Source organism: Chroicocephalus ridibundus, chromosome 4 (genome assembly GCF_963924245.1).
Source record: "Chroicocephalus ridibundus chromosome 4, bChrRid1.1, whole genome shotgun sequence".
In the NCBI taxonomy this organism is placed as follows: domain Eukaryota; kingdom Metazoa; phylum Chordata; class Aves; order Charadriiformes; family Laridae; genus Chroicocephalus; species Chroicocephalus ridibundus.
The window spans coordinates 1,860,998-1,873,640 of record NC_086287.1 but is presented as its reverse complement, the minus strand read 5'-3'; the positions used below and the strand labels follow the sequence as shown (position 1 = coordinate 1,873,640).

The window sequence follows — 12,643 nt, the reverse complement described above, 5'->3', positions numbered from 1 at the left end:
TAGGGTTTGGGCTGGGATGAAGATTAGGGAATGCCCACATTCCCTCCAGGAGACTGGCATTGCGTCTCCTTTCACCAGAAACAGAAATCTATGGAATAAGATGATAGAATCATAGAATTGCCTAGGTTGGAAGGGACCTTTCAGATCATCGAGTCCAACCATCAGATAGTCTTGCAGGTGACAAAGAGATATTTTGATGTCCCTAAATCAGCAAAAGCTCCGTTTATCGTGGAGAAACCTTGAGCAATGCTAAGGGGACAGGCAAGACATGGGCACAGGACAGGCGAAATGTGGGACAGATAAAAGTGAATGGCTCCTGTGCCTGGGCAAGGTTTGGACAGGTAGGATCTGGAATGTCTTTGTGAGGAGCTCAGTAAAAATTTCTGCTCAGTGGACAGCTGCTGTGCGTGAAGGGAAGAGCTTTGGTTCATCCCAAATCTCTGCAGGTGGTAGTGGTGCCCAGAAGTGGTGTTGCTCTGGGCTCCTGGTGCAGACGTGGGAGAAAACCAGCACGAGGCAGCGGTTCCTCCCCTTTCACATCTGCCTTACCCTTGGGAGATGCCTGTGGCATCCTCAGGTCGTGTCTTGGTAGCTTCAGTGAAACACCTGAAGTTACATGGGATGAATCTGGGTGGAATTGTGCGTGTTTCTGGAAAAGAAGGTGAGGAACAGTCTGTCTCCGAGAGATAAGGGGCACCTCCCTTAGGGAATGGTGGGTACTTGGAGCCCCTTATGGCCTAACGTGTTGAGACCCAAGCACATAAACCCACCCCGGAGATCGCTGTTGGAAATCAAGTCCACTGAGTAGGCCCTCTTCCCCAGTGAGCATTGCTGGTGTCCTCTGGACCAGCTGGGACTTGTCCCTGCCAGACGTGGCACTGCCACACGATCTTCTGGGGCATTTCCAAGCTCTCCTAGCTGTCCTCATGGTTTTCGTGCCTCCCTCCTGCCTTTCCTTTCCCAGATCACTCCAGTCTCCGCTCCTCCTCACCCTTGCACTCTCCACATCTGCTCTTGCTCCATCTACCTGGTCCCGTCGCCCTACTCACTGCTACAGCTGCTTCTCTCTTCACCTACAAGTGACACCGGTGTCCCCCGTGGTGGAGGTTTTCACCCTATTTTCCTGTGTTTCAGGTCAAGCCAGAACTTCGACAAAACGCAGATGGTGCGATCCACAGTTGCGTCAGACGGAGCCAGCGGCAGGACCCCCTCGCACCACGGTAGGCAGCAGCGGGGCAGGGGACCAGGCAGACGTCCATGATGATGGGTTGGGGTGCAGGGTGATGAACGTGGCTGCTCCTCCATGCCAGGGGCTTGCTGGGAGGTCTGTATTCATGCGGGGAGGTCCTGGGGCTCTGGTTTTGTGGAATCATAGAATTGTCGAGGTTGGAAGGGCCTTTTCGGATCATCGAGTCCAACCATCATCCTAACACTGACAAAAACCATCACTATACCATGTCCCTCAGCACCACATCTACGTGGATTTTTAAATACCCCCAGGGATGGTGACTCTGCCACGTCCCTGGGCAGCCTGTTACAATCTTTGACAACCCTTTCGGTGAAGAAATTTTTCCTAATATCCACCCTAAACCTCCCCTGGTGCAACTTGAGGCCGTTTCCTCTTGTCCTATCGCCTGTTCCTTGGGAGAAGAGCCCGACCCCCCCTGGCTCCCCGCTCCTTTCAGGGAGCTGTGGAGAGCGAGAAGGTCTCCCCTCAGCCTCCTCTTCTCCAGGCTGAACACCCCCAGTTGGTGGCATTTGGTGCTGCTCCTCGTAGCTGCCTCTCCCCTTGACTTACTCCACGTGTCCCTGCTCTTTGCCCTGCAGTCACAGAGGACACGCGTGACTTAGACTTCGGCTCACCTGGTCCCAGTGTGCTGGCCTGCTTCAGCCCACCATGTTTCTCCACGTGCTGCTCTGCTGCTCCCACCAATGTCTCCTCCGTTGCCCTCTCTGAGACCAGCCCCACTCATGCCACGAACCGGACAGGTAGGTGCCAGCCAAGGCATCCAGGAGGTTCTGGGACAAGGTCTGTCACACCATTGCATCACCCTGTACCCCCAGCTCCATCCCACTTCGTGTCTCACCTCTGGGCATTCTGAAAGGGACGTGCCTTTGGAATGTCCCTGCCATCCTCTGCACCCCCTGCCTGGGCTGAGACCTGCTCCGGCGGGCAGCTGCGGGGCAAAGCGGGGCTGAGGACCCTTCTGATATGGGTCAGACATCTGCAATCACGCTGCCGGGAGTAAAGGGGCGGCCTGAAAGGACTTTGGAGCTGCCAGCACGAAGTCATGAGATGTTTCGCCGGGCTGGCCAGCGTGCCCGAGCAGCCGTCCCTCGCAGTCTGGCCTCCTTCCTCTGTTTGCTTTGAATCATAGAATGTGTTGGGTTGGAAGGGACCTCTAAAGGCCATCTAGTCCAACCCCCCTGCAGTGAGCAGGGACATCTTCAACTACATCAGGTTGCTCAGAGCCTCATCCAGCCTGGCCTTGAGTGTCTCCAGGGATGGGGCTTCCACCCCCTCTCTGGGCAACCTGGGCCAGTGTCTCACCACCCTCAGTGTAAAGAACTTAATCCTAATGTCTAATCTAAACCTCCCTGCTCTAGTTTAAACCATTGCCCCTCGTCCTGTTGCTACACGCCCTTGCAAACAGCCCCTCCCCAGCTTTCTTGTAGGCCCTCTTCAGGTACTGGAAGGCCGCTATAAGGTCTCCCCGGAGCCTTCTCTTCTCCAGGCTGAACCCCCCCAGCTCTCTCAGCCTGTCCTCCCAGCAGAGGGGCTCCAGCCCTCCCAGCATCTCCGGGGCCTCCTCTGGCCCCGCTCCAACAGCTCCGTGTCCTTCTTGTGCTGAGGCCTCCAGAGCTGGACACAGGACTCCAGGTGGGGTCTCACCAGAGTGGAGTAGAGAGGGAGAATCCCCTCGCTGGATCTGCTGGCCACGCTTCTTTTGATGCAGCCCGGGATGTGATTTGCCTTCTGGGCTGCGAGCCCACATCGTTGGCTCATGTCCAGTTTTTCAGCCACCAGTAGCCCCAAGTCCTTTTGCCACTTTTTTCCACCACGATCCCACCATCCCGTGCAGGCACAGAGGCTGGGAAGCCTCAGCGACTCACCGGGGGGTTAACACAGGAGATGACAAGGGGACAGGACAAACGCAGAGGTGGCAGAGCTGTTCTCTCTGCACTGGCCTCGGAGGTCGGGAGTCCTTCCAGCCTCTCTCCGTCTCCCAGCACAACCTTTCTCTCCCTTTTCTCCCCAGACCAAAGCCAGACCTCACTCCTGCCGGTGACAAATATCAAAGCCAAATCCAGGGGCATCACCGGGAAAGCGACCTCCTACGCCAAGTGGCCAAAGACGCCTGACAGGTCTCAGAGCTTCGGCAGCCCCAATGCCAGCCCCTCCTCCCCCTTCACCCACCTCCAGGCCAAATCCAAGTACATCTCCAACCTCTCGCTCTCCCGCAGCAACTCCCCGCTGGGGCAGAGCCGGCAGCAGCGCAGCATCAAGCAGCCGGTGAGCGAGTGGCCCCGCACGCAGGATCCCGGCACGGATGGTAGGTGGACCCCTATCTTCTCTCCCTGCAGCAGCACCGTGGTCCTCTCCCGGGGTTTCCTCAACCAGCTGGGGCTCATCTGGCCGTGCACAGCTCTCGCTGCGTCCCCATCCTGCAGCTTGTTTGCCCCCGGTTCTCCCAGTGCGTTCGACCTCCAGCCCTGCCCTTCCTCCCCCATGCTGCCCCCCGTCTGGCCATATTACAGAATCACAGAATCCCAGACTGGCAGGGGTTGGCAGGGCCCTCTGGAGATCATCCCCTCCAGCCCCCTGCCAGAGCAGGGTCACCCACAGCAGGTGGCACAGGAACGCCTCCAGGCGGGTTTGGGATGTCTCCAGAGACGGAGACTCCCCCACCTCTCTGGGCAGCCTGTGCCAGGGCTCTGCCACCCTCACAGCAAAGAAGTTCCTCCTCGTGTTCAGATGGAACTTCCCATGGTCAAGTTTGTGCCCGTCACCCCTTGTCCTGTCCCTGGGCACCACTGAGAAGAGCCTGGCCCCATCCTCCTGACACCCACCCTTTGAGTATTTACAAGCCTCGATAAGGTCCCCCCTCAGTCGTCTCTTTTCCAGACTGAAGAGACCCAAATCCCTCAGCCTTTCTTCATCAGAGAGATGTTCCCGTCCCCTCAGCATCTCGGTAGCCCTTTGCTGTCCCCTCTCCAGCAGTTCCCTGTCCTCCTTGAACCAGGGAGCCCAGAACTGGACACAGTTCATATTAGCCCATGGCTAGTTCCTTTCTGAGGCTGCCATACCGGCATCTCCATTCTTACCCCCAGCTCGGTTTGCTCGGCCATTTCTAAGTCAGCTCTAGAGGAAGAAATGCACAGATTCGGTCATGCCGGCAGTGGAGAGAAAGGAATGTTGATGACCAGCCCTTGACAGAGTCCGGGGCACCCCTTCTCCTGGTTCTCCACGCCTGGACATGGTGTTAGCGCTGTCTTGCAGCAATCTCACCGCCTCTCTGATGAGGGGGTGATGAGGAAAGGTGGTCTCAGTGCCAGGCGTCCCCTTCCAGCCCTTCTCGCTCAGGGTATCCCAGCTGCCGTCCCTTTGTCCACCCTAAATAGCCTGTTTTCCCACCCGCAGGGCCAAGCCCAGTGCTGCACTCCATCCGGATCACGGAGATCAATATGGCCATCCAGTCCCAGTACTGCGCAGCCGCCGACGCCTGCAGGTGAGTGAGGCAAGGCCGGCTGCCAGCGCGTCGGTGGGATCTCCAGGGGAAGCGGAAGATAGAATCATAGAATCATCTAGGTTGGAAGGGACCTTTCAGATCATCAAGTCCAACCATCAACCCAACACTGCCAAAACCATCACTAACCCACGTCCCTCAGCACCATGTTTACCTGTCTTTGAAATCCCTCCAGGGATGGTGACTCCACCACTTCCCTGGGCAGCCTGTTCCAATGCTTAACAACCCTTTCGGTGTAAAATTTTTTCGTAATATCCAGTCTAAATTTCCCCAAAGATGGGCAGCTCCTGGAGCCTTGGGCCGTTTTCTGCCAACCCCCACGTCAGCCCATGCTGCTCCTTGGGCAGAGGGGCTCAGAGTGCAGGAGGGTGGTATTTGGTGACAAGCTCGTCCATGGGAAGCCCTCCATTCTGAAGTCTCAGCCCAATGGAGGCTTTGGGTCCTGGTTTGACCATCTCGGCGCCGCCGGAAACGCCGTGGTGAGGTCTAACGCTCTCTCTGTGTCCCTAGGACTGGAAACTTCACCTACCGCATCCCTGTCAACCAGCTGACAGCAGTGAACACCAACCTGACCCTGGAGATGAAGTGAGTGGACCGGGCTCAGCTCTTCGGTGTTTTGGGACCCCTGAACTCAGCTGGATACTGTGCCCTGTGGCCACGGTGTCTCCTGCTTGAGCTAGGGAAGAGATGGCAGAGGCTGCTCCCCTTCCAGCGTCTTTACTGTGTCTTGTCTCCCCAGCTCCTCCTCCACCGTGTCCATCTCCCTTTGTGGCCTCGTCTCCAACGACCCCTGCCAGGATGCTGCGAGCACCAACACCTCCACCGATGCCACAGACGCACAGGTAGGGAGGGTACGGCTCACAAAATCCACGTGTTTGTGTCATTCCAGCACATCCCAGCCCTCCAGAAGGGATTACGGCAGCCTGGCTAGGGCAGCACGGGGAATTCGTGCTCAAACATAGCCGCACTCTGCACTGGTTAACGTCAACGACCCTCAGACATCCTTGCAGCCCCACCAGGGAGGGCTCTGTAAACCTGATACATGTGGTCACTCATAGGAGATCATCGCACCCACCCCCTCCGCACGAGCCCCAGGGCTGTGGGGAGAAGACCGGGCTGTAAACTGCCATAATGAATCCTGATGAAAGCCCTTCAGGGCGGGATTTTGCAGGTCTGCATCCATGGAGCCTGCATCAGACCCTTCTTCCCCTCCTGGCCCCTCTCAGAATCACAGAATCCCAGACTGGCAGGGGTTGGCAGGGCCCTCTGGAGATCATCCCCTCCAGCCCCCTGCCAGAGCAGGGTCACCCACAGCAGGTGGCACAGGAACGCGTCCAGGCGGGTTTGAATGTCTCCAGAGACGGAGACTCCCCCACCTCTCTGGGCAGCCTGTGCCAGGGCTCTGCCACCCTCACAGCAAAGAAGTTCCTCCTCCTGTTGAGATGGAACTTCCCATGGTCAAGTTTGTGCCCGTTGACCCTTGTCCTGTCCCTGGGCACCACTGAGAAGAGCCTGGCCCCATCCTCCTGACACCCCCCCTTTCAGTATTTACGCGTTGATAAGGCCCCCCCTCAGTCGTCTTTTTTCCAGACTGAGGAGGACCCAAATCCCTCAGCCTTTCTTCATCAGAGAGATGTTCCCGTCCCCTCGTCATCTTGGTAGCCCTTTGCTGTCCCCTCTCCAGCAGTTCCCTGTCCCTCTTGACCCAGGGAGCCCAGAGCTGGATGCAGTGCTCCAGCCCAGCTCTATTGCTGACCCTGGAGAGGTTGCTGGGTTGTGTGGGACCCGCGCAGAGTGGGTCCGGCCCAGGAGAACATCCCCTGACGCTCAGCCCCGCTCTCATCCCGGCTGTTCCGTTTGCTTCCCTAGGAAACGACGCACCGCTGGCCTCTCGTGATGATGTCTTTCCAGGAGTTCACCTACCACTTCCGAGTGGCGCAGCCTGTGAGTACCAGCACCTGCTTCGTCTCCCCTCTGGCCCGGGGCTGAGAGGCAGGAGAACAATGGGACCACGGCAGGTTTAGTGGCCACGTTGCCCTGAGAGCCTCCATCGTGGCTGTTGCCTTCCATGGGTAGTGGCGGGGGGTGGGGGGGGGGTGGTGATTTTTCTCTGCCCCCAGCACATAATTCACGCCCAGCTCCCTACCCCTGTCCCTAAACTCTTTTTCTCGCTCTCTCCCAGGGCCGAGCCAACTGCAGCACTGCCCCCGAGCAGATGGGCCACCTTTTCACTGACTATTATTTCCAGTTTTACTGGCTCTGTGAGTGAGTCCTGGCAGCACCAGTGCCCTCTGGTCGGAGAGAGGAGGGGGACTGGTGACACTGGCGCCCTGTACACCCTCCTCCGCTAGCCCCCAGCCCCACTTTACCCCCTCCCCCCCGGCTGCTGCGGGGGGGGACGCGGAGCTGGTTTGGTTGTGGCTGGTGACACAAGGCACTGAAGCAGGGACACACAACCAGCCCCGTGGGACCTCCTGGGCTCACCTCGCGCCAGCTCCCACCCCCCCACCCGAAATCCCTCTCTCCTTCCCTTTATGGGGACGCCCGTGTCCTCCGTCGCTTCTCCCTCCCTTTGCCACACTGGATTTGAAAGCAATTACACTGGACTGAACGGGGACGGGAGCTCCATCCTGTACTGGCCCAGCCGTCCCAGATGCGGCGCATCGGTTCTTCACGACACTGGAAATTGCTCGACACTGGAGCCCTTTCCGAGAGCGAAACGCTGGAGTTTGGCCTGGAAAGGGAGGCTGTGCCTGGACGTACTGGAAGTCGTACACTGGAGTTGCTGTTCCTTCTACAGAATACCCCCCCCCGGAGACCCCAGGACCCACCGACGGACTGTCCTTTGTGGACAACAAGCGAAGGTGCAGCTTCGACGTCAGCCCTGTCTGTCCCCCTCCTCACCGTACTCTTAACTTTCACCGTATCCGCTGGAGAAACCCAAGAACCCCACTAAAAAAAGCGCTGCTGCGGCTGTGCCCGGGCCAAACCGTGTGTGGGGCCACTTGCCATCAACCCAGGGGAGAAAAAAACCTCACCGGGAGTCACCTGCATTAAAGCGTCGTGGGACCTGTTTTTAGTTTTCACTTGGCAGCCGCGCGCGGCCTCTCGCGACGCGCGTGGAGCCGCCCGCTTCGTCCTTCCAGCCAGCACAGCCACATCTGCCCAGACGTGCAGAGGCGAGACCACCGGCAGAGCATGGCCGGGTGGCCGGGGACGCGTGACGTGGCTCCGCTGCACCCCACCCTGGCTAAGGGATCTCCGCCAGGTGCCGAAAAGGCTGGTCCTCCCCCTAAAGCGGGGAACGGCAGCGACCGCGGGCCCTCGCTGTCGGAGTGCGGTTATGTTGAGTGTATTTGGGGTGTTTTACTGTTACAAGTTCTTAACTTGCTAAACTACTGAATTTTTATTATTTTGCGGGGGGAGGGGGGGGGCCGTTTAAGCAGTATAAAAATGGGTCTCTAAATTCTGTCCCTGTTGAGCCACGCGTGTCTGGCGTAGGAAACCAAAGTTGGGCAGGGGGGCACTGCTAAGCTCCACGTTAAAAGCTTGAGAGCTCCAGCGGCGCCGGGAGGCGTCAGACTGGCTGCCCGGTGCCCATCCTCCTCCCCGTCCCTAAAGACGGAGCCACCTGCGTCCCCGGAGGCCGAGCCACCCCCCAGGTCCTTGTGTCGGAGGGACATTTCTCTAAGGAAGCAGCAGCTGGGGAAGGGCGGTGAGGGGGAAACGCCGCTCGCCGCTCCCGGAGGGCTCTAAAGCTGGCTTCGGAGAAGAGCACGCCTTGTCCCGCGCAGCTCCGGCGCTGGACGTTGGCAACCCAAACCAAACTGGTTTTGGGAAACGGCATCAGGCTCCGGCTGCTGCGTTTTTGTGGCTTTCAGCGGAGCCGATGGAGATGGTCTCTTTGAGGTCCCTTCTGCCTCCTCTAAGCATTCTGTGAGCGATCCCTTTGCCGTCCCGTTACCAGCACGGAGGAGCGCGTGGCTGCTGCCACGGCTCCGGAGAAACAAGCTGCGAAGATTTTTTTTTTTTTTTTTTTTCTTTTTTTAAATCCAGATAGAGAGATGGTTCCTGCGCGCACCCCGTGGGACCCTACATGGGCTTCTCTCCGCAGCCCGGGGAGCGGCTTTGTCTCCCGTCACCCGTCTCCGAACTCCTGAGCTCGTCCCTTGTGACAGCGCCAGGAGCTGGTGTCCCCGCCACCGAAGGCTTTTTATTTGTAGGGCGGTTTCAAGGTCAGGTTTTCCATTCCTGCTCTACGCCTACGGTCACCAAACGCTTAACTAGACCTGGGTGTGACGCTCTCCAGGCATTAAAACGCACCGAAGCCTGGGCAGGCAGAGCCGGGGGGCCAGCAGGGAAATTCCAGGCAGCCAAACAGGAGTGAAAATGGGGGACTACCCAAATTTGGGGAGCTCAGCAGGAAAGCAAGAGGTCCCAAGGTACCTGCACATGAGCAGGTCAGCTCCACGCTCAGCAGGCTTCTCCATTTCTCCCCGTTTCTCCATTTCTCCCTGCGACTGGGACGGAAAGCCTCCGCCGTAGCCTTCTGGAGAGGCCGCCCAGCGCTCTTCCCTCCGCCTGCCCTGAGCTTTTTTTTTTTTTTTTGTGCTTAATCTGGGAAGTTACTTTCTTGGCAGCTTTTATTCTCCACTTGGCAATCAGTGGCCCGGGCTGGCACGACCTTATTCAGGCGAGCGATGCCACGTGCTCTTCGACACCGGCTCAGCTGAGACGTAGCGTGCCCAGAGCCGCCGTTCTCCCTTGCGTTGCCGAGCTGGGCTAAACGCCCCTGCGCTCCTGTAGCCCCTTAAGAGGTGCCGGGCGGTGCTGCGAGGGCCACCACGAAGCCACCTCCTGGCTGGTGGCCCTGACCGAGGTCAGCAGAGACCCAGGAGTACATCTCGCCCCGGGAAAAGCCGCTCCTGGAGGGGAAGAATCAATCAATCGTTAAGAAACGCGCCGGCAGCGGCGTGGCCCAAGAGGAGATGGGGGTCTCTCGGGTGTCCCTGCGACGCTCAGCCACGGCGTTAACCAGGGCCACTGGCAAACCAAGTGGCTGAGGGCTACGGAGACATCCCCAGTGCCTTTTTCTGCTGCCAGGACAGCGCGAGGGACCAGCGGTTTCCCACGCGGGCGTAAAATGCCGCGTGCCTCAAAACCGGTGGCCGGTTAGCTTAAGAACTGAGACGAGGCAACACCTGCAGTGCAGAAGCCGGCCCTGCCCACGCACGGCGGGTTGACAGCGGAGCAGCACCGGGCAGACAGCGATCCCTGGGATCGAACGAGGAGAAGGATTCAGAATGCGTTTTTAGCATCTTATATCGCAAATAGGATTTTTTTTTTATTTTTTTTTTTTTTTGTCTTAAACTCTACCGCAAAGCGTGCGCCGGTTCCGCCGGCCGCTGCGCAGCAAGGCAGAAACGAGCTCAGGGGGGGCTCCGTAATTATTTAAGGGTCACGGGATTGGGCCGAAGCCCGCGGAAAAGATCTGTTTGCGTAGAGTCCCCCCCAAGGAACTTCCCCCCTCAGTGAAGCCGCGTTCCCCATCCCCAATCAGTAACGAGAGAGTTCACAATCAGGCCTTTCCCGGCGTAGAGACGGAGGGAGCTCTGAGCCGATGTCTCCAGCCGTACAGCTTGGGGGAAAAAAAAGAAAAAAAAAAAACAAAACAAACCCCACTCTTCCCGCTGGAAACCAGACGCTTCATCTCTCGAGACATTCCCGGCAGGAAGGAAGACAAGCGTGGAAACGAAGCCACTCGCCAAAGTCTGGCTGCTTCGGAGTTTGTTTCAAAAGCAAATTCGCAAACGTTCTGTCCTACCGTTTGAAAAGAGCTTAAAGCCTGTAAATAGAGACTATGCCACCACTGCAAGAATTAAGGAAGGAAAAGAAAAAAAAAAAGAAAAAAAAAAAAAGTAAAGCACTAATTTGTTTGGTTTAAATGTTGCTGTCACAGCTTTAATCACTGTATATTGCCAGCGAGTTTGTAGAGTTGCATTCTTAGCAGGTTATTATTGATTATCGGTTTTTATTCGTGGGGAACAAGCGTGGTTTCCCCCCCCTTTCTTTCTGATTTATATTTATATTTTGCTGAATTTGAGTGCCGACTCTCCGGATTCCCCTTTTTTTTTTTTTTTTTTTTTTGGTTTGTTTGTTTGGCTTATTTAGACTTTGTTTTATGCTGGAGGTAAATATGCCCATATAAATAAATATATAAATACCGCTTTGTATCCAAGGATGGCTCCTGGCGCATTCCTCCCTTGCTGAAATAACCGTCTTTCCCTCCAGTAGCTGTAAAACTGCTTCCCAGAGGACGGAGAAACCCCCGTGTCGTTAATTAGCGGGATTTTCCAGACGTGCCCATGCGGGTCAGGGTGAGAACAGCCCCAGCCCGCGGCTCTCACAGCTTTCGAAGGGGTATAAAAAAAGAGGTCAGGGCCAGAGCCAGAGGCATCCGCGAGCATCCGCAGAGGGAAAGCTTCCTTCCCAAAGAGGAAATAAGGGCTTTAAATCTCTAAGCTACCTGTTGAATTTCTCATTTGGAAATCTTAATTGCTGAAAGCCGGGCTGTAAATCCAAAGCTACCTATAAAAATGCAGTTGTGCGTACCATAAACTCCTCTTTCATAGGCAACGCACTTAATTCACTGCTTAACCGAAGGGCGCATCCAGCCGTAAGGTTATTCTGCCTGGTACTCCTCAAACATTCCTCCCCAAAAAAAACTCATTTCCCACAAACTCGGCTTGTATCTCCCCCCGCGGTGCCCCCCAGACCGGCATTATTCTCGCTTTGCGTCCGAGGAGCCACACCAGCGCGTGACCCGGGAACCCCGGCCAGAGACTGTTCCACGAACACCGTTTCACCCAGGGGACGGTCCACGCGGCCACCGCCACCATCTCCGCGCCTCAGGAGCACAAAGCCCGGCTGAAAAGCGGGGTCGGATGTTTCCATCAGCTCCGTTTCTACCGCAGGAGATGCCCCAGGCGCTGCTGACGGTAAGTGAACCACCTCAGAGCCGTCCCTGCCTGTCCCAGAACCTCCCAAACCGGGGCAGACCAAATAACAAACTAAAAACAGGGTTTATTTTTACAAGTTGGTGACAAAAATCAAACTAAGTTCTAATCTAACCGGAGCCGCTTTGAGACTCCAACAAACATTAACAAGCCCCAGGGTCAGGATGGCGCTCGGGCGGTAATACTACACTGCCGACTTAAGAATTCTTAAGGTTTATGGTCAATGACCCAAAATGCGCATAATCGTTCACCTAGATAAGATGCATCCCTCGATCTGTACAGAAGATGAACCGTGGAAGGTGTCACAATCCACAGGGACAGCCCCTGACCACAGACCCGCTGCTCTGAGGGAGACCGACTCGAAACGGCTCTTGCAGAGCCCCATTTATACCCAATTCAAGTCTGACCTGTGATCGTATGTGTAACCCCCCCCCATCAGCTGAAGACCCCAACTTCTTCACCTTTCAACCGAAACGCCCACCACCACGTGGGCATGACCAAAGCTGTGGTGGGAAGTTTTCCATTGGGTCTTTGTTCGGTTTTTTTTGCGGGCTTTTTTCAGGTCTGATCCTTGTCGGGGCTTCGACGGGGCGGGTGCATCTGCCACACTGTCCCTCTCCGCTCTGCGAGGGGCCACCGCCGCTGGCTCGGGACGAGAACGGGCACAGCGTGCCAGCAAAAGGGCAAGGGGACGAGACGGTAAGGAAGGTTGAGGGATATAAAAGCAGGCTTAGGAAGAAAGCCTTATTTTCTAAAGTCTTGCTGCACTAGGGCACAAGGTGGCACTGAAACACTTCTGGGCAGACACAGTTGTGGAAATCTCTGATAAACACAGGGCCCACCCCATGGCACATGGATCTTATGCCAATATCCAAGTGG

The 12,643-nt window shown here is 56.7% G+C and overlaps 1 protein-coding gene across 5 annotated transcripts in view; it reads left to right on the top strand.

Annotated features, from left to right (window-relative positions):
• MYRF (myelin regulatory factor) overlaps window positions 1-10,969 on the top strand; it is a 75,521-nt gene extending 64,552 nt beyond the window's left edge. For 3 of the 5 annotated variants that reach the window (XM_063333374.1, XM_063333371.1, XM_063333370.1), the window contains 8 exons: window positions 1,135-1,220; window positions 1,828-1,989; window positions 3,261-3,554; window positions 4,643-4,730; window positions 5,259-5,333; window positions 5,488-5,590; window positions 6,618-6,692; window positions 6,931-10,969. In XM_063333374.1, coding sequence (XP_063189444.1) covers window positions 1,135-1,220; window positions 1,828-1,989; window positions 3,261-3,554; window positions 4,643-4,730; window positions 5,259-5,333; window positions 5,488-5,590; window positions 6,618-6,692; window positions 6,931-7,017 — 970 coding nt within the window. In that variant the 3' untranslated portion in view covers window positions 7,018-10,969. The remainder of the gene's footprint in view (window positions 1-1,134; window positions 1,221-1,827; window positions 1,990-3,260; window positions 3,555-4,642; window positions 4,731-5,258; window positions 5,334-5,487; window positions 5,591-6,617; window positions 6,693-6,930) is intronic. The other 2 variants (XM_063333373.1, XM_063333372.1) reach the window with 1 other exon arrangement.
• Window positions 10,970-12,643: the final 1,674 nt, after the last annotated feature.